This window comes from Amphiprion ocellaris, chromosome 14 (genome assembly GCF_022539595.1).
Source record: "Amphiprion ocellaris isolate individual 3 ecotype Okinawa chromosome 14, ASM2253959v1, whole genome shotgun sequence".
Taxonomy (NCBI): Eukaryota; Metazoa; Chordata; class Actinopteri; family Pomacentridae; genus Amphiprion; species Amphiprion ocellaris.
This window is the reverse complement of record NC_072779.1, coordinates 6362384-6382393: the sequence shown is the minus strand read 5'-3', so window position 1 is coordinate 6382393 and position 20010 is coordinate 6362384. Positions and strand designations below refer to the sequence as shown.

General features: G+C 38.6%; 1 protein-coding gene across 1 annotated transcript in view; it reads left to right on the top strand.

Annotated features, from left to right (window-relative positions):
* The window catches only part of LOC111575939 (gamma-aminobutyric acid type A receptor subunit beta2), a 67910-nt gene that overhangs the window by 29567 nt on the left and 18333 nt on the right, over positions 1–20010 (top strand). The window contains exon 5 of the mRNA XM_023281381.3: positions 11214–11296. Coding sequence (XP_023137149.3) covers positions 11214–11296 — 83 coding nt within the window. The remainder of the gene's footprint in view (positions 1–11213; positions 11297–20010) is intronic.

The window sequence follows — 20010 nt, the reverse complement described above, 5'->3', positions numbered from 1 at the left end:
CAACAACACTTTTCTCGCAGCTTTAATGTAACAATGAGTCAATGATTGCTGCATTGGACCAAGTTGGTAATTAGCTCATTAGAGCCAGATGAGGAAAACTACTGATGTGAGGTGCAATATTGCCCCTAAGCGAAAATTAAAATGTTGATGAAGTGACCTACTTGTGTCCTCATTTACAGGACATGTGCACATCATCAAGAAAAGCTTCTGTAAATTCAACTCTTTTGCAAAGTCTCTGCATGACTTATCTCACTACCAACTGTATAAAAACATATAGAATAGGTGCCAGTCTAAAGCCTTGAAGTTCAACTTGAATTAAATCACTTCTCTGTTTGCACGACATCCACCAGGGACATGCTTTGCTCAGCGTCAGTTTGCAGGCTAATTTGCTAGTCATTTACAGCACATTAAACTGCATTAAAACTTCCCTGTAAATGTCATTTTAGTTAGTTTAGATGCTGATGTGAGCCTTGCTCTTATATACCACTGCTGACAAAACACTCCCTGTCCTTGGTGTGTAAGCTACAGAGTTCTCAGCACAAGTTTGTTTACTTTTTACTCTCAATTCCCCTGATGTTGCTCAGCTTGCAGGGTCTGTGTAAATCAAATGCTTGCTGAAGAAAAAAGAGGATATATTCCCTTAAATACCATTTTTCTTCTACTTCCGCTACTCTAAATATTGGCGTTATCATTGACTTCAGAATGGGATCGCTCATTTTAACTGGATTTGGACTATAACACGGTCAGATGGTTCATTCATCCATTCATCTGAGTCATGCTTCTCCCTATAGTTAAACAGCATATGGTGGTAATTTTTACAGTGTGACAAGTGCGTTTCTCCAACAGTGATGGCAAGATTGTTCACACTTTCTTGCAACTTTTACAAAACATCAGGTCGGATCTCTGTAACAGTTCATTGGGCGAAGCCACTTTATTTGATATTCTGACTAATTTCTCAAAGCAGAGAATTTTATTTAGTATTTTTGATATATTAATGTGACACACCCCAGCTGTTTTCCAGATTCCAGAAACAAAAACCTCTTTGCACTATATAAACTGATTGACACGTTCCACTGAGTTTCAACCTCCCAAAGTTAAAATGATGATGATGCACTTCTCGTAGCTCGCTGATGTCTCATCAGTTCATTTTGCAAATAGGCCTCCAATGCCCAAACTCTATAAAAAAGTTATTGAAATTCATAACATCTTAATGGCCATCATGGCAGCGAATTGGCACTGTTGTGGGAGAGTGAAATTAAATCGAGAGATGAGAGACAGGAAGGCAACGAACGAATGAGAAAGGGAGGTGTTAAGAAGAGGATTAGAAAGAAATCCTGCCATTATTCTTCTCTCTTGTCTTCTTCAACAGTGTTGTTCATCTTCATTTCTCACCCACTGCCCCATAGAGCACCATATAATTTGCTCAGGTTTATTGCATAAGAAGGTTACACTCTGTTGCACCTGAATGACAACAAAAGGGAATGACAGGTGATCAATAATTTATCAGACAAGTGCAAAGACTTTGAGTTTTATGAAGAAAAATAGGGTGAAAAAAGAGAAAAATGGAATTTGAAATGTCTGAATTAGTTGACATAATAGCACTGAACATGTCAGGGAAAATGTCTAATTGTGATTTTTTTTTCTAACAGGTGTTGTGGCTGTGATTTGACAGATTTTATTAAGTTAACTTTCACTTCACTATTTATCCTCTAATAGATTTAAAATATGTGACCATTAACACAAAGGATACGACTAGAAGGGTTAAGACATTGACATTGGATTGTTTAAAATCTCAATTTTAATTTGAAAATGGATTGTTCTGCTGCAATGCATAACCTCATAACTTTATAACGTTTTGAATGCTTTTCCGCCAAGCAAACACAAATGAATCAGAAGAGTGTTTTATGGGCAAAGGGCCTTCATATGAACATGGCATCCAGTCATACCAGAGTATTCACAAGTGCAAAAGGAATCAGATTAAATATATAATTGCAACCTTTAGTGTAGCTTTTAAAAGTCATGCCACCTCTTGAATGCCAGAATCTTCTGGGAGAAGCATTTTTAAGATCTGGTATCCCAAGTTGGACATTTGGAAATGACACAATATACAATATCGTCCCTCAATCTGATGAGGTAATTTGCAGATACTTTTGTTCTAAAGATCAAATGCTGTCAGTCAAATGGACATCACTGTGACATCTCGTACTAGATCTTCCATCACTTATTTAACATGAATCGGTCTTGATCTTTGGTCTCTCTTGTTTCTGAGCAAAAACGCTCTTTGTCTGCAACATCAGAAGCAAACAGAAGAAAGCTACAGGCAGCAGCTGAACTCAAATTCCACAAGTCTTTCTTGTGTTAAAACGGATCACCCAAAGTGTCAACTCATCCAGTGAATCCAATATGCAATTAAAAAAAATTTCCATAATCACTTGGAACGTGGGTTTGAATATTTCCCATCCACTGCAGAACTTATGGCACACATTCAGTCCAAATATTGCTCTGGATGAAGTGGGATTAGACTGAAACTGGGAGAGGAAATCCATCACCCTTGACACTCAGTATCATGTAAGTAGGATGACCAGATTTTTACAAATCCTGAATTGGGTCACGGGATCTTGCGAATGTCAGTGAGTGCTCATAAATACACTCAGCACATGCAGATACAGCATATTACTGTCCCCTGAAAGCCTCATAAAAAATATGCAGTTATTTAATTTATTAAGCCAATAAATTAGATCAGACTGCATAAAACTTTAATGATCCCTGTGATGACAGCTGGACCATTGTATAAAGCAAATTATAAACCATGCATGGAGGAAAATTAAATAGGAATTATAATAGGGGTTGTCCAAATGATGATTCCCATAATCCTATATATTAAAGATACATATAAGAACAAAATTATGCAGCATTAATGCATACAATATGTTTAGCATCCCAGCTCAGGGACAAAGTTTAATTGTTTGACATTTTGGGAAATGTAAATTAATTATGAAGCTCAAGCCAAGATATAATTAGCTTTGAATAAAAACTCAAAGTGGAAATGCCTAACATGGTTTTGTCCATGGTCTATAAACTATATACTAAGCAGCATCTCTAAAGCACACGTATTAATTAATTGTGTTTGCTTTGTTTATGAAATGCAGAAAAATGAATGGTAAAGTAACAAATTCTGGGTTTTATAGGGTGGTTTGTATTAGAATCGTCAGCCTGGCACATTGATTTCAAAGAATCTTGACATCCCATAGAGCGTACCAGACAACCGGTAGGAAATCGGAGGTGCTACGCAGATCAGGTTTACCTCCAGAAACAGTCACACACCAAAACACATGAATAAATAAATTAGTAACTTGCTCTAAAACCAGCGTGGCTCAAGTGCAAATGAGTATTGTGATGATGAGAATTACCCGCAAGACAAAGGAAAAGCAACATCATCTGCCGGCTTAATGTAAAAGTTTGTCAGAACTGTAGAAACCAAGACTATTGCCTATTGTGACAAACTCTGAAGCTTTGAGGTGAGCGTATAAATAATAAAGAAAACATGTGTCCTTACAAATACATCTTATATTTGTCAGTGAGTTTCATTGTTGAACAGGAGAATCTTCCCATTGAGGCTGTTTATTAGGAATGTAATTGGATGCAGCAGCCATAGATGCTGATAACAATCAAAGCCACACACAGGGAAAATGCAAACAATAGATGGATATTCACACACACACACACACACACACACACACACACACACACACACACACACACACACACACACACACACACACACACACACACACACACACACACACACACCTACACAGTTACTGTATGCATTGAAATTCCAATTCACTCCCAGAGATTCATTAAGGTGGCTAAAAGGCAAACAAGCCTTTTTGTTGATTGATATACATTAATTTGCACATGCTGTTTCTGTTCCCAAGCAAACTAGTGTTCTTTTTTTCACATAACTTACAAAACCCTCATATTGATCTTCAAAAGTAAACTGCATTTCTGGGGCATTCTTTTTCAAGGAAACAACACAAACAAACCGAAATTGACTTGAGGAAATATAATAATGGTGCAAAAGCAAATGATAAACAGCAAAAGTGCCTTTCTGTGTTTAGTGAAGCAGGTTAGGTGTGGGAAAGCACATTAAGGCTCGGGGTCTTGTCTTTGTTCTTTATAGGCCTTATTTACCATTCGAAAGGCCTGAATATTAATAGCGGAGCAGACAAATATGTTTATCATTGGCGATTGTTGCACACAGGGAAACAGCAGTTCGTCTACAGAGACACAGATTTATTGAGACAATAAAGCAGCATAAAAACTGATGTCAAAAATTTGGTTTTCTAATGTTCAATAGCAGTGATTTTTCTCAGGCGTCCCACTCCCTATGTTTTCATGGTGTTCTGTGGGTGGGAAGCAGCTGGCCGTGGGGGATGAGTTTGCTCTGAATGCTGTCATTATCTTAAATATCAAATAATGCAGCTCTGGCACACGGCACATTTTGTGTCTCTGGATGAAACTCATCGAGCAGTGCAATGGGAGGGAAGCATTCAGATCCTTTATGAGAACAAAACTGGGTATGCCACAATAACAAAACATTAAAAACTCCCCTTTCTGCTAAATTTTAGCACCCCATCACGTAGGCAAAGCACCCTCATGCCACTGCCAATGTGTCCCACCCACCTGCTCTCAGATTTTATGAATTTTACTCATATGGCCAGAAAATTTCTTTTGCCAACTGACATGGAAACTAGCGATATTTACTTCAGACCTCCAGAATCTCCCACCTTCACTTGTCCACTGGCAGCACTGAAGAGCTCAATGAACCTTGCTTGCCAAGCTAATGTCATTTATGTGCAACTAATATTCAACAGCAAATACACTTTGAAGCCACTACAATTGCGATCGGATTACATTTTCAGTCAGCATTGCACATGGCAAATACACATGGGTGACAAATTAAAGGAAAAGTCTAACTTCTTGGCTGTATTTTCCTCTGGGGGGAATATTGTTGAGCTGAGTGATCACCTTTATCCAATGTAGGCTCACATGTTAGACAGTGCTCTCCACAATCATCATCAAAACACCAAATTAGAAAAAAAATCTTTTGGCAAAATTGTGTTTCATCTCTATATTAGCGTTCCAGAGACTTGGAGAATCAATCCCAGGGAGCACTGAAGCTGTTCTGATGGCACATGGTGGCCCAACACCTTACAAAGACTCCTTATGTTGCTTTTTACTTTAATTTGTGTCGCATGTATCCATCTATCAGTCATAAATGTTCACTGATGATATACTGGTTTTCACTAAAACATCCCATGTTAAAGGACGATATCTACTTTCAATGAATCCAGTGTTTTTAAAAATATGTATGGTTATGTTTATCAAGCAGTGACATTGCCACCGAAGTGTATCTGGGAGAACAACTGAATGTATGTTAATGCTGTGCTTATTTTAAACTGCTTAGCAAGCCTTCATCAAATACAGTGCAACATTTGGAGCATGTAAAAATACTAAATGCATGTACATGTTTTTTACACACCATTATTTGTTGATCTATATTTTAGCTTGATTTCCTCTCTCAAGTCAAATACCTGCAGCTGTAATTAACACTGTAGACCAGAATCACTAAAAAAAGAGAACAGAAATGGATTTAGAGTACTGCATTTAGATACTTCCCATTTAGCATGTCTGTTGTGAGTATGTGACCAAACACATTTGCTTGGTCTGAATCCCAATGACTGCTGGAACTCCTTAAGGCTACTTGGCCCTGATTTGACCTCGCAAGTTTGATCCACGCAGGAACAGAATCTCTGAGCGCAGCCTGGTAAATACGGAGGGTCACCGCAGGTGATGCAACATATGGGCCTCAGTTGGTGCGGTTGGCAGTATTTTCAGGCAGTAGCTAAGCAACCAAGGACTATACTAAGACTGAGTGAGAAATGCGCTGCATCATTTAATGGACAGGACGAGTGAGAAAGTATGTGATGCTAAATGGAGAGCCAGACAGCTGCAAACACAATCAGGCACTTAGACATCCACAGAGTGACAGCAACACGGCAAACACAGTTGCACACGCATTACCTCACACAAACATGCATAACCTTTACCTTTCCTGCCGAGTCGTTTCTCCAAAAAAAAAAAAAAATTGAAAAAAAAAAAAACTCAGCCAGAGGCTCTTGCTCAGAGTTCTACACCGTTGACTCCATCTTGACACAGAGATCAGAAAGTTGCCAGAAAGTAACCGGCAATTTACTCCTTGGTTAAACACTTGGAAGCCACAGAGCCCCATCACCAGCAGCAAATCCATCAGAGAGAAATAAATGCTGACAAAGACAGGGGACAAGAGAGAAAGAAAAGGAGAATCCATCTAAACCTCTTAGGCTCAAACAACGTTCCCGTCACACTCTGGGGGGTGGAAATCCCTGAGGTGTGTAATATGAAACAGCATGTTAATGCTAGAACTCTTCCCTTTGAACTCATTTATTGGTATTAAAAGACCCTGTTGTGATAACCCCACCCACCCCTCACCTGACAGCCTCTGAACTCAAATATTCTCTCATCTCCTCTCTTTTCATCATTTCACTTCTGTGGTCTCTTTTGCCTTGCTGCCCTCCCATCATATGGATTTTTGGAGAAAGAGTTTACCTACATTGTTTGTTTGTCCTACGAATGATCGTGTTCAAAGTTTGAAATCTCTGTGGCAGTCAGTGGGGACATGAAGTTGTTGAAGTTTTGCCTTGTACTGCTGAATTTCTGCACAGCATAGATACTGTTTGAGTGCAAGAGGCAGCTTTTCAGGAAACATAAACAGGATTTACAAGCCTTATCATATGTAATTATTTTTCCTCTTAAGGAGCTTAAATGGCCAAACACTGTAAACTGTATATTTTGAACATTTCAATCACGACATACTATAGATTTTGCACTTTTCTAATGCAACAAAAGCCAAATCTGCCTCAAGATTGGACTTGTTTCATAGAATTAAATGATACTTCTTGTCTTCCAGGTGTGATACTTCTGAGAGTCAATGTTCATGGGGATATTCTGTTTTCTCATGCTGCCTCATAAACATTCCAACAATTAAACCCCATATATCCAACTCATTCTGGCACCAAAGGCATCAAATACTGCTGTTTTCTCAAATCCTCTGGGATTTGAGAAAAACGCACGAGGTATCCTTTGTGGTCTATGCCCCCTGTGCAGATGTTCAAAAGATTTGTAGCAGTTTTTCCAGTTTTAAAGGGTTTCATAAGGAGGTTGGAGTGCTCGAGGAGCCATAACCCACAGAACTCATGAGGAAGAGGTTTGTGTTCCTTGTTAGACCCTTGAACCCAGTTCAATTGTAGTTTAGTTGTCAATCGTTGTTCGGTTATGTTTCGGCACCAGCACTACCTGGTTAAATCTAGGAAAAGATCATGATTAGGGTTAAAATACACACTTTCACTACATTAATGACAAATTACAAGACAAAGTTCTTGTTCCCTGTAAAGAGCAGAACAGAGAACAATGTTCTTTTATATATCTATTTGGTTTCCCTGCATGTTGAAACACTAGATACTTCTATTCCCCTTGGAGATCTTAAATTTTTATTAGCTTATGTTGTTTTATGATTCTTGTAGCTGTTCTTATTAATTCCCTGTTTATTGCTTTGTGTTGTTTCTGTCTGCTGGATGTGTTCTTGTGAATGTTTCTTGCTCTCAGGTCTTTCTGAGAAGAGATTCTAATCTCAATGAGACTGCTCGATTAAATAAAAATGCAATGGAGAAAAAACAGCATTCGTCCAACCATTTTGCATACCCAGAATAGTGTCAGAGCTCAAGATAATCAGAGAAATAGAATAAGTGAAAGGGCAAATGGAATAAAAGAGTATGATATGAACCCTCAGTATGTTATTTTTTTTAACCATCTTGGACCATATTCTTCGATTCATAATCTCCTTAATTTGATTATTCAGTGACCTGTACACTTTTTTTTCCCATTCCTTAATCTCTTACAAAGCAAACAGTCAATTGGTGTTAATGTTAAATATACAGTTTAAACTAAATAACTTTTACTTTACTGCTCATTCGACTGTATACCAAGTAGGATGTTGCACACAACTTGGAGACTTGCTCTAGATGCTGCCGTAATTATGTGTCGAACATTCAAAGTGCAGTAGTTCAGCATTATAAGGCTAAGTAGTTATGAGGCTCAAGTACAAATAGATCTTTGGAATTTTCTTTTGCTCGATGTGGAACGTTGAACTCAGGTCAGGTCTGCTTTTTGAAGAGGACATTAACAAGAACCAGTGCCACTAACTAGCAATTTGCAACACAGATAAACTGTAAACTGTCCTTGAAGCTGAGAAAACAGTGACACACAGTGAATTGCAGGTTCAAGTTTAAACACATTTTTCTTTGTCTCTCTTGATTCATGTCTGACCTCAAAATTACCCCAAGGACTGGTTAGATTTGAGTAGGTGTGGTTCCACCTGTCCACCATATGTTGCCTGTGGTGAGCTCGGTTGCTTAGACACAGATGATGGGATGCCACCGACTGATCACAGGAGCTTTGTGAAAGTATTGTAGCGTAATCATGTCAAAGTCTTTGCTGACAAATAATATTACATCAAGTATTTTGTGTTATTGTTCGGCACGCAGTCTCGTGAATCTTTCGAAATGTGCAGTTTGCGAGTGTACATTTATCGGCCGTTCGAATAATAGATTTGTGAATGAGACGGCAAAGACAGTAGAGAGCAGAAGAGAGAGATAGAGCTGCCCAGAGACACACGAGGGTGATTATCTCTGCTGTGTAACACACAGGATTGGACTCAAGATGAGCCTCTCCTCTGGCACAAATTTATCTATGTTGTCAGGTGTGCTAGACGATTACCCACCATGCTGTGCTGCTCTGTGGCAACTCCCTCAGTGGGAGTCAAGTTCTCACACAAGACCTGAGCCAGGGAAAGAATGGCAGCCTATTACTCACAGCCTCATCCTTATGTTCACTTCAAAGTCTGATGGACAACATAACCTTATCTATTGACTCATGGCTGGCTGCTGTTATTATCCCTTATTATCCATCCCTGTCTATTTGTTTTGATAGTGACCGGACGGCTAAATGCTTTTATGCTGACGTATATAAACAAAATATGATAGGATGGGAGCAATAGAGCAGATGGCTGTAGCTGCTCGGCCACCGCTGTTATTATAAAAGCATTTACGGCCAGAGCATTTCATTTGCAGTTAATTTTTTACAATATGGGTATCTTTTTTAGAAAGGTGCAATAGGATTTCAAGTGGAGTTATAAAAAATGTACTATTGATGTTGGTTCACTTCAAAAGAATCAGAACTGGGTGTTTGAAGCAGGTCTTAATAATACAAAAAGAAATACGGCTCAGTTTCAAACAATTCATCTGATGCTGAGGTTGACATTTTGGTTCAATAAAAGTCTTTTAAAGTTTGGTTTTGGCTCATTTGCCTATTATAGCTCATGCAGACTGAAAACAAAGCGTTTTCATACAGACTGAAATTAGCAAGTAAAGAAAATGGAAATAAATCAACACCAAATTGTGTAATCTGGTTGCTTCTCATCACTGACTATTGAAATCGTGACATGTTTTAATCGCGGCCTGCTTCATGCTCCACAGTCTCTTTTACCTCAAAACTCTTGTATCTGTCCGTACAATCTCCCTCGAGGCCGTCCCGGTTGAAATGAAGATCTAGTGCCTTTATTGATCTTTTCTTCTCAGCATGCTCCGTAGAGGCAGGTAGTGTTGACTTGTGGCACTTCAGGTGCCTGAGATGAAAACTCGGACCCATTTCAGCCAGCAATGGGGTAATATGATTTACATTTGTCATTTAAAGTACTTAGATGAAACTTCCTAATGGAATGATAACTTGGACACATTTTTATATTGCACAGTGCTATGATAACATATTGTGCACATAGCAGCATGTTAGAGGCCTTTTCAGTCCCGTGTTGCACAGTAAAAACAACCCCCTTGATTCACACAATGTTCAGAGGAACATTCACAAGTCTGTTTATGTGTATGATACATAATATGTTCTCTGAAAACTACAGCCATTAAACTTCATCGGTGTCTTGAGATGCAGAAGGGAGATAATTTAATTAGCTAAAAGATCAACACCTTGCAATAACAGATCTTTTTTGTTTGTTTTTTTCTGTGTTTCTGTAGAGTTGTTCCAGTGTCTCATATATGTTTCCCTCTCAAGTGAGACTTCAGGGGTTAAGAACATGAAAAGAACTTTGATTGGAAAGTGTAGGCAAACATAAAAGAACCTCCCACGAGCTCTTTCATTCTTGTTTATTCATGCAACTTTTTACTCTCTGGAACAATAATGTTCACAAAGCAAAGCGCTGTCTGTCAAATCAGGAGGGGGATGGATGGACAACTGTGTCTACGAAAAAGCTTTACAAATCATACACTCAAGCCGATGCAACACTAGAGAGATGAAACATAAGAGAAGATTATTAAGTGATTTCATGTAGTTTGTAGGATGAATTTGTTGTAGCAGCTAATTATAAGGCAAATAAAAAAAATGTATGGCAAGCTTTTATAAATCCTTATGCTGGTTCTTTTAGTATCAGTAGCAGTGATAATCTCAACTTGAAAAGTCAAGATTTGGTCATCTTGTAACACATTCCTCTTTCATCCCACATATTCCATGACAATATGACATGCAGTTGTCAAGAGTACAAATGCCCTGACTGTTGCCTCTGACCTATTGCTGTCACTGCTGTCCCACAGAGTTTGATCCCTGCAGTGACTCACATCTCAGGTGGACCCACAGGATTATCCAAACAATGCTAAAACTGGGACATAAGGATTAGCTACGGCCCTGTAATCCCCAGTGGAATTCCCACCACCAGCACCGCAACCCCTCCCAAGCATTTACCTGTAGAGGTTTTTGAAGATTTGGAGACTTGTTTAGTTAGTCACTTTGGTAGAAAACCAGTCAGCAGAATTTTTGATGAATGAAGGTAACCTCAGATTTTTTTCCAGAGACACGCAAATCAACTGTCCACAAACGACTAAACTACAGTCTAGTGGTTGTTTACCTTTGCCTTTAGCATTCTCAGTTATCTTTGTCTCTGTTGTGCTGGACTTCACTGTCATTGTTCTGTTGAAAAATGCCATTTGTTTGTCTCAAATTTCATCCACAGCGCAGTGATTTGAACATATGATTGTGTCGTGTCTTTCCAGGATCACTACCACTGCCGCTTGCATGATGGACCTGAGAAGGTATCCGCTGGACGAGCAGAACTGCACCCTCGAGATCGAAAGTTGTAAGTGTTTCCTTCCCTTATTCATAAATTATGCCCTGCTGTTGTCTACTGGTATTTTGTTCCTTGTCAGCACTGAACCGAGTTACTTAAAATTCTAAATAGATGCCTAGCTTTTCAAATATATGCTGCTTGGCTTGTATCTTTGTAGACTGACAGAGCCTCAGCTTTGTTCACTCAGCTGTCAGGAACCATGTGTAACTGGGCTTGCAAGGGGTCCCAACAATTTGTGATTTATTTTACTTTGGTGCAAGGATTTTCTCAGAATTTTAATATTTTCAACATAATCCTTTCCATCCAATTTACAGTATTTCCCCTGGTACAAGTAGAAGCCTTCGTTTCTCACTAAATATACCCTCAGCTTAGTTTCATTGTATTTATTCGTATAAATGCTATGCAGATGTTTTTTTCATTCCACAAAAAATGGTTCCAGGAAGAGTTGTTTTTCCAAATACACTGACTGATAAAATTCTGTGAATTTAAGTAAAATGGTTTTATTCAGTCTAATTTGTACTTTGGCGTAGATGTTCCGTGATTTACACCAGATAACCTTCATAAATGAGACACTTGTCACTGCTCAAGTACCTCTACCTTCTCTAGGGCTCTACTTTGTGTCTGTGTACCATCTACAGTGCTGAAGAGATAAACAAGAGCTACTGCTAATGCACACAGGTGCAGCCTAGTATTAAATGACAACAATTTACAAGAAGTACACCATAAGAGGCATCCTCCGGATGCTGCAGCGTCTCTCAGGCACCTAGGAACCATCCTAAAGCTTGTATATGTCCTTCGGCTTTTATTGTGCTTCCATCAGTTTCTTTTAACTTTCCTGTCTTTGCTTTTCATCTATTTAATCAATGGCAAAAAGATGCTAAAAACGTTGTTACCACAAAGCTGGCAACCCATCTGCAAACTGCTGCTCCAATGCCAAAAACCCTCCTGATTTATTTGCTGGCAGACAAGGCAGAGATGAAAATGATGGTGACCTCGGCTTGTCATTCATCTACCATCATGAGGAAAATTGCATTTGCCTGCAAAGAAAAATAGCTGAACTTGAACACGTTTTTGTCAGAGCTCGACTGGGTAATAGTAAATACATGTGTATGGCTGTAAAGTGTACATATGGCTAAAGGGCACCACACTTCATTGTGCAACTGAGCCAGAAGGCTACAGCTGGTGCCGTTATACAAAGAGAATTAGAGCATAAAGGAGCAAAGGAGGTTGTTTAAGAGTTTTTGTGAAGTCAAGATCTCAGAGTACGAGAAGTTTGACAGTGAAGTTGAGTAGAGGCTTGGTACTCAAAGCAGTGTGCAGGTAGAGACGTTCCAATGTCAGTGTGATTGCAAATAACTGATACCCTAGATCCTTTTACAACGATTTTATGTGTCCTTTTAAAGATGAGACTAACTTTCTGTATGCAAGGCAAAGGCTATACTCATAGCTCCATAGCCACGTTACAGACTGTTCTGTACTCAAACACAGGCCATTTGTCCAGCAGCAGTCTGCAACAACCAGATCTGTGCGAGTGTGGTTACAGTAATGCATGAGGGCTCTATATGGTCGTCAGCTAATGGACTGGAATGTGTTTTGCCTGGTGCATGAGGGCCACATGAGCCTCCCCCAACTGCATTACAGATTGCAAATCTAATCCTGTATCGACATAGAGGGTGCATTGCAATGCCCAAACTACCACACCGTTTAGCATGTCAGATAAAGATGTAGTGTGCCCCAATGTGTAATATGTCAAATGCTGTATGCTAAAAATAGTAGAATCTCTTATTGGATTCGGTTGTATGTTGCAGTATGTAAGCCCACATGCTTTCCTGGCCATTCTGACCCACAATCTTTTGCACAGCTGAAGCTACGTCGCATGCGTCACGGTGTCTCACGCCAGTATGAACAAGCTTGTGCCGCTGAGAGAGCACAGACAGGTGACAGTTCATTTGACAGATGACAGAAGTCGCAATGACAGATGACGGTGCATTCAAGTGTTACCCTGCATTCCAAATCACATATTTTTTTTGTTTTTACTTCAAATTGTGCTACAGATGGCTATGGATGTATGAGCAAGAGGGTGAAAGTTCAAGATGCAATGTTATATTGAAGTAATATATTCCAATGGTATACATACTGCATGTGACAATACAAACTTTGTAAAGGCAGCTGCAATATATTTGGAATGCACTGATCTATTTAGGTTCATAACTGTATATTGCATGTAAAAAGGTAAATTTAGGAGGGACAGAACTCCAACAAGGTGGAAGCTAAAAATAAGACTGTGGAAGACTGGAGAAAACTAGAAGAGATATTCTAGTGTCTAAACTGTTTTGCCAAATACTTGAAGGGAACCAGCAGGGAGCAAACCAATTAAACCTGTTTTTCAGCTTGTTTGCTAAGATGACCTCAGGTCAGCTACACAGGCCTCCCTCTGTCCTTTAGTTCTAACAGCACAGTTAGCATCATAGCTCCTTAGCAACTCTAAACTATCCATCAAAGATACAACAGCACTGCCCTTTCCCCCACCCAGGCTATCCATCACTGCCACTTCTTAGCATGGACTTTGCATGCTTTATGCAAAAGTGAGTGTTGAAAGTAAGTGTCTGTCCAGTGGTAAAGGTTCTCACACTTGTCTGTAACCTCTAAGTGAACCTGAAATTAGAGACCACTGTACGTGATGACCTGCTGCCACCATCTTTCCTATACAGAGGCTCATTTTTTAATGATTTCTCCATAAATTCCCTTTAATACTTTCTGGTTGAGCATGGATGTGTGTAAGGTCGACAGTGTCAGAAATTCCTAGATTATTCATGAAAATGTGGGCACATAGTAGATAGTTTCCCAGGTCTTGAAAGAATACAGCAGATACAGGAGAGCATAAATGATATATTGTATTACTTCTTCTTAAACAGTCATGGCTGTATTTCACTCAAATTGCTGTTGTCCTATATGCAAAACTATATGCTTGTTTTTCGCTTACCTGGGAAATAACATTTTTGATGCAGGTGTTTCTTACCTTCTATTTGATTCATTGCAGTAAAGAATGAAATTTCTCAAGAACAGAAGTTATTTCATCATTAAACTGATGGTTGAGAGCTTTAAGTTAAGGAGTGCACAGCTGACTTATGGTGTATTTATGGACTAGCAAAGTCGGAGAGAGTTCACCTGCTCCCATCTACAGTTTTGCACAAATACTGCTCTCTGCTATCAAGCCATCTGCTTCCAAAAGATACAAACAGAAACAGTGACCTCTGTAAACAGTGCCAATAACACAGCACTGGAGACGGTACAGCCAGTGATCTTCCTGACTCTCTGGAATTCTACACCTCTGACTTTATCTTTGACTTTTGACTTGCGGTGATGAGTGAGCCTGGTAACAGCCACTTTAAGAAAAGAGCGTTAAAGGACTTTTACTGAGTTCTAGAGTTTCTCACAGAGGTTTGAGGACGTCTGCTGCAAGGATTTGTTTATGTTTTAAAGAGGTGGTGTTTGCATAGCTGCATATAGAGACATTTACTGAGTCAATATATAATTGCAGGATTTTTTGTAACGTAGTTGACAGGTATCATAGTTGACATTTTTACTGTTTTCAGGCCGAAAATCAACTATAACCAAACACTACATGGCGTTTTTGCAGAAAGATTCTTCTAAATATTATATATACAATTGTGTAAAATTGAAATTGAAAGTTATTTATAAAGATACTGTAGTAAACCTGTGGGCATGAGAAAAATCCACACTTGACTCACACACAAACTAAGAAAGAGGAGGAAGAACATACTTTGGAGTCTGGCCAGTCTTTTCTTCAGGAGGAAATGACATCATGTGGAGCAGGTCATGTGATCTGGAATTAACACACTTCCTTGAGAGGTGTTTTTGTAATGGATAACTTAGTTGAAAGTGATTTCTCGGACACGGATACAATTTGTTCTTTTCCATATAAAATTTGATATATTGCCAAAAAGAAATATCTGTCATGATTATCTCAACTTATTAAAAAGAACACAATCAAAACTATTTATGAATAAGCTCACTTTGTTATTGTTTAGCTAATTAGAATGTGGTTATTAAATTTGGACGGTTATTTAGTTGACATTTTAGTGATGTCCAGTCATTTTTTTATTAATAAGTGATTGTTTCCATAATAAATAATTATAGAATTTGTAAAGACATGATCATAATGAACATAAAAACTGTTTTTTTTTCTTTTAAAATGTTTGCAAGATATATCCCGCAATTATATATTGACCCTACTATAAGTTATAGTGCAGTAAACACAGTCATTAAATGGCACACATTCCAGATACTCACAATTAGAAATCTGCTTATAATGAATTCTTGCTTATCGTTTGACATAACTGAAAAATGAGCAGAAATAGTGGAAATTAAAGGGAGCATACAACATACAAAGTCTGAAAAATTCAACTAGAAATGAATCCAACATGAGTATCATTTTTAACTGTAAAGCTGTTTTAAAAAGCACTTAACTAAGACTTGAATGTAATATCGCTATACCTCACATGATGTGACAGAATAAAGGGTGATATTTTGTGCTCTGCGGGAAACTACGGTTATGATTGCTAAATTCACACACAAATCAACTCAAAAATCTAACACACTATAGTGTCTTGAGTGGAACATTAGACATTATGCTAGTAAACTGATTGCATCTCATTTTGTCTTATGTTTTTTTGTTATTTCATGGAATATTCTACTACTAACCAACATAGTGGTGAATGTGCATATGCAAGTAGCTATAACTATTATTTTTTGTAACCAACTTACATCCATAAAGAATTATTTACTCATACTCTTTTTTCTGTTTATTAATCAGAGCAGAGCACTACTCCACCAGTAAAAGGAAAAACAACAAGCAAACCCCTGTGCCTCATTTCCAGGTTTTCACATTTAGAAATACCAACGCTGCACATATTATCTCAGACCTGTGAGAAATTGGTGCAACACTGAAGCAGCAGTGCGCCTCTGCTGTTATTGTTAAGAGGATGACCTTCATGCTGACACGTCAGCACAACTGTTTGCGGATTATCTGTAGTTTCTCTTGCCAAAAGAGACCAACTAGTGAAAACGCCTCAATCAGACCAAATTGGGGGAACCTGAATATGCCTGTGGTAAAACGGTGCAGAGTTTGTTACTGCAAATGTTCCCTCACGCTGTGGAGTGTCCACTTAAACTACTTGTCTGAGCATAGTTTAGAGAGTGAGGGGGAGACAGAGAGGGACATCGGCTGTTTACAAATGAGGCGCCTCACAACACCAGCTAATCATCAGCACCCTGAGCACACATCCTTCTCTTTTAATTTGGTGACGGGCTTTATTTTCCAGTTTAAAAGACACTGGCTGGGGAGCAGTAACCGTGACTGTATGCATGTATAGATGTGGGTATATATGTGTGCAGATAAACATTTTGCAGGAGAAAAAAACACACACACACATGCCCTCTTTTGTTTCATCTGAGCCCTGGGAGCTGAAGGCCTCACAGAGCAGCAGCATTAAAGAGAGCTCCGCTGGTCTGAACTGTTTTAGATGTAGTGTTGCCTTCAATGAGTCCACTCATCGGGTTGAATGCTTGATTTTTCTGCAGCTCTTATAAATTCTTAAGTATTTTTTTTTCTCGCTATCCTGGCTGCCCCTTATGCTTCTGTCCTCTTTTCACCCTCAGTCCCTTCCTTTCTCCTACACAAGATCAAAATTTCATATTCTGCGCTTTTCTGTTTGTTGACTCGAATTTGATTCCGCCACCTTCCCCCGAATATCCTCAGTATTGAGCCACTGAGTGATGCCTGTGATTTAATGAGCTCTGAATCCAGAAACTTTCTTCTATAGATCAATCTTTTATCCCTTCACTTTGACCTTTTCTAATTATGTCAGGCAAGACGTTAAATTGCTGATCCTGGTTTAATTACCAACTTTTAATCATGCAATAGCAAGCTGTTTTGGCACAGTGGTTGCTTTATCAGCACAAAGAGGGGAAGGAACCGCCATGCTGTTTTCATTTCCATAAGAAAGTAAAGTCTGTTGTTATTTCTAAAGTTTAAATGCACAAAAATTTCAATACAATATTAATCGTGTTGAAGTTGTTTCTTTATTCAACTTGCACAGTTCTGCTACTTGAATAAAATAGTAATTTCTCCAATGTAGGTGTATCATTTTATTCTCAATTTATTTATTTAGCATTTTCTGTAATGAATCATAATAGACATGATGAAGTAAGTAAAGGTTTGGTGGACTCACATATTTCTTATCCATATTTTGGATGGAGAGTTTTGCAAAAATAGACAAAGAATAAGAATGAGTCAACATGTAATTGAGGGACTTTTGAAGTCCATGGGATATATCTTGCATACATTTTTATTAAAAGTTTAAAAAAAACTATTGTTTTTTATGTTCACTATGATCATGTCTTTACAAATTCTATAATTATTTATTATAAAAACAATCACTTAATAAAAAATGACTGGATATCACTAAAATGTCAGCTAAATAACCGTCCCAATTTAACAACAACCACCTTCTAATTAGCTAAACAATAATAAAATGATTTTATTCAAAAATAGTTTTGATTGTGTTCTTTTTATTAAGTTGAGATAATCATGACAGATGTTTCTTTTTTGGCAATACATCAAATTTTATATGGAAAATAACAAATTGTATCTGTGTCCAAGAAATGACTTTCAACTAAGTTCCTCATTACAAAAACACCTCTCAAGGAAGTGTGTTAATTCCAGATCACATGACCTGCTCTACATGATGTCATTTCCTCCTGAAGAAAAGACTGGCAAGACTCCAAGGCTTTCTGAGTTATTTAATATAAAGTAGTGGTGAGTCAAGTGTAGTCAAGTTCAGAAGAATCTTTCTTTAAAAATGCCATGTGGTGTTTGATTATAAGCTGCCATGTTGATTTTTGGCCTGAAAACAGCAAAAATGTGAACTATGATGCCTTTCAACTATGTTAGAAAAAGTCCCGCAATTATATATTAAACCTAATCGCTCTAAAGACAGCACATTCTAAGGTTTAACTGACACTAGAGACTGCGGTTGTATTCTGTTTCCTAGCTGTCAATTTAGGATTAACTTAATGATAAACTTAACCAGATAATTCAAACAGGTACTACAGATATAGACAATCATAAAAAGCTTATATGAATTGTTTTTGGAGTAGTAAATGATATACCAGCATTTAAAGCCTAATGTTGCACTCAGAATAAATACAGAAAATATGGTATTTATTAACAGGAAGGAAAATAAGAAAATATAACATGCCAGCAATGAAAAATACAATTCACGTCTGACCTCATGTGCAGCAGCTGCAGCAGCAGATAGGGGTTGGGTTTGTCACCTTGCAAGTCAAGCTGCATCACCCTGCATTAGTTCCATCTTTATGATGCATGTGTAATCCAGCATTTCAGCCAGCATAGTAGGTCACACTAGACTCTACCTTGGCGCTAGGAAATACCATTCCCTGCATTATTTAAAAAGGTTAAACCCGCCTCATGTTGTGGGTCACTGTTACAGTAATGGAGTTTACATTGTAGAATATATGTGCTGCTGTGGAGTAGCCCTGCCTTCGCTGGATGCTGATTACAGTAAAACACTGACTTCACAAGAACAGCAGCTGTGTACCTTTTCAATAAATCATGACAAGATTACGGTCGCTCAGCCGTTAAACGCTGCACAGAAGTGTTTTTCTTTCAGCTTTGGATCAGCTACTTTAACTTAGTATACTCATGACCGTAAAATGCTCTTCAGCAGGCAGCAAAATAGAGACTTTGAGTGAAGTTTCTCTGAAAAGCATTGCGAGAAAAAGGCGAACACAAACTTACAGTCGCCAGTACATCCTCAAACATGCATGCCAAAACAGCCAAACACGCATCTGTTTATTTCTGCACGTGGAGTGAAAGGCGCATTAAAATTGATATCGCACTCACAATGAAACTATCATTCATTACAGCATCTCTGCCAAGTAACAGTTACATTTTCTGCACCAGCGAGCCACATCATATGGACAGAGCCACTTCCACTCTCTATCTCTCTGTTGCGATCTGTGCTCATCAGAGCCCATTTTTAGAAACCAGCAGACATCCTCTGGGGTGTGAATGGTTTCTACACTTGGGCTTGCGTGGCTTATTTATTTATCTTATCTTTAGATGTTCCGTCCCCATCCAGGCACGCAGTCAGCTGCAGCTCGCTGTGTGTACTGCAAAAGTTTGAAGACATTTTTAATTACGACACCAGGAATAACATAAAAGTGGCTTTGAACTTGGCGAAATCAAAAATTCATCTGAGACATATTTAAGAGTGGAGTAGCCTCCTCGGCTCGTGGGGGAGGGCGAGAGGCGGGCGAGTAGTTGTCGTGGGGGTTGATCTGAAGCGTCCATTTGTGTGTGTGTGTGTGTGTGCACGCGCGAGAAAGAGGATGTGTTGTATTGTACGTACAAGCATGAGTGTCTTTATGTGTCTGTGTTTACTCATGCACCACAAATTGTCTTTTCAAATGCATTAAGCCGACATGCCTTTAATCCTGTAAACTGTCGAAAGAGTTTCAGGTCTCCTATACCATTCAATGTAAACAAGACACGTCTCGTTAGGCCGAACTATGTGGTTAGGTTTTCAGTGGACACAACATGTGTAAGTTTTCCACACTTGGCTCCGTCTGTGCTTAATTAATTAATTAATTAATCTGAAGGGCTTTTTGGCGCACTT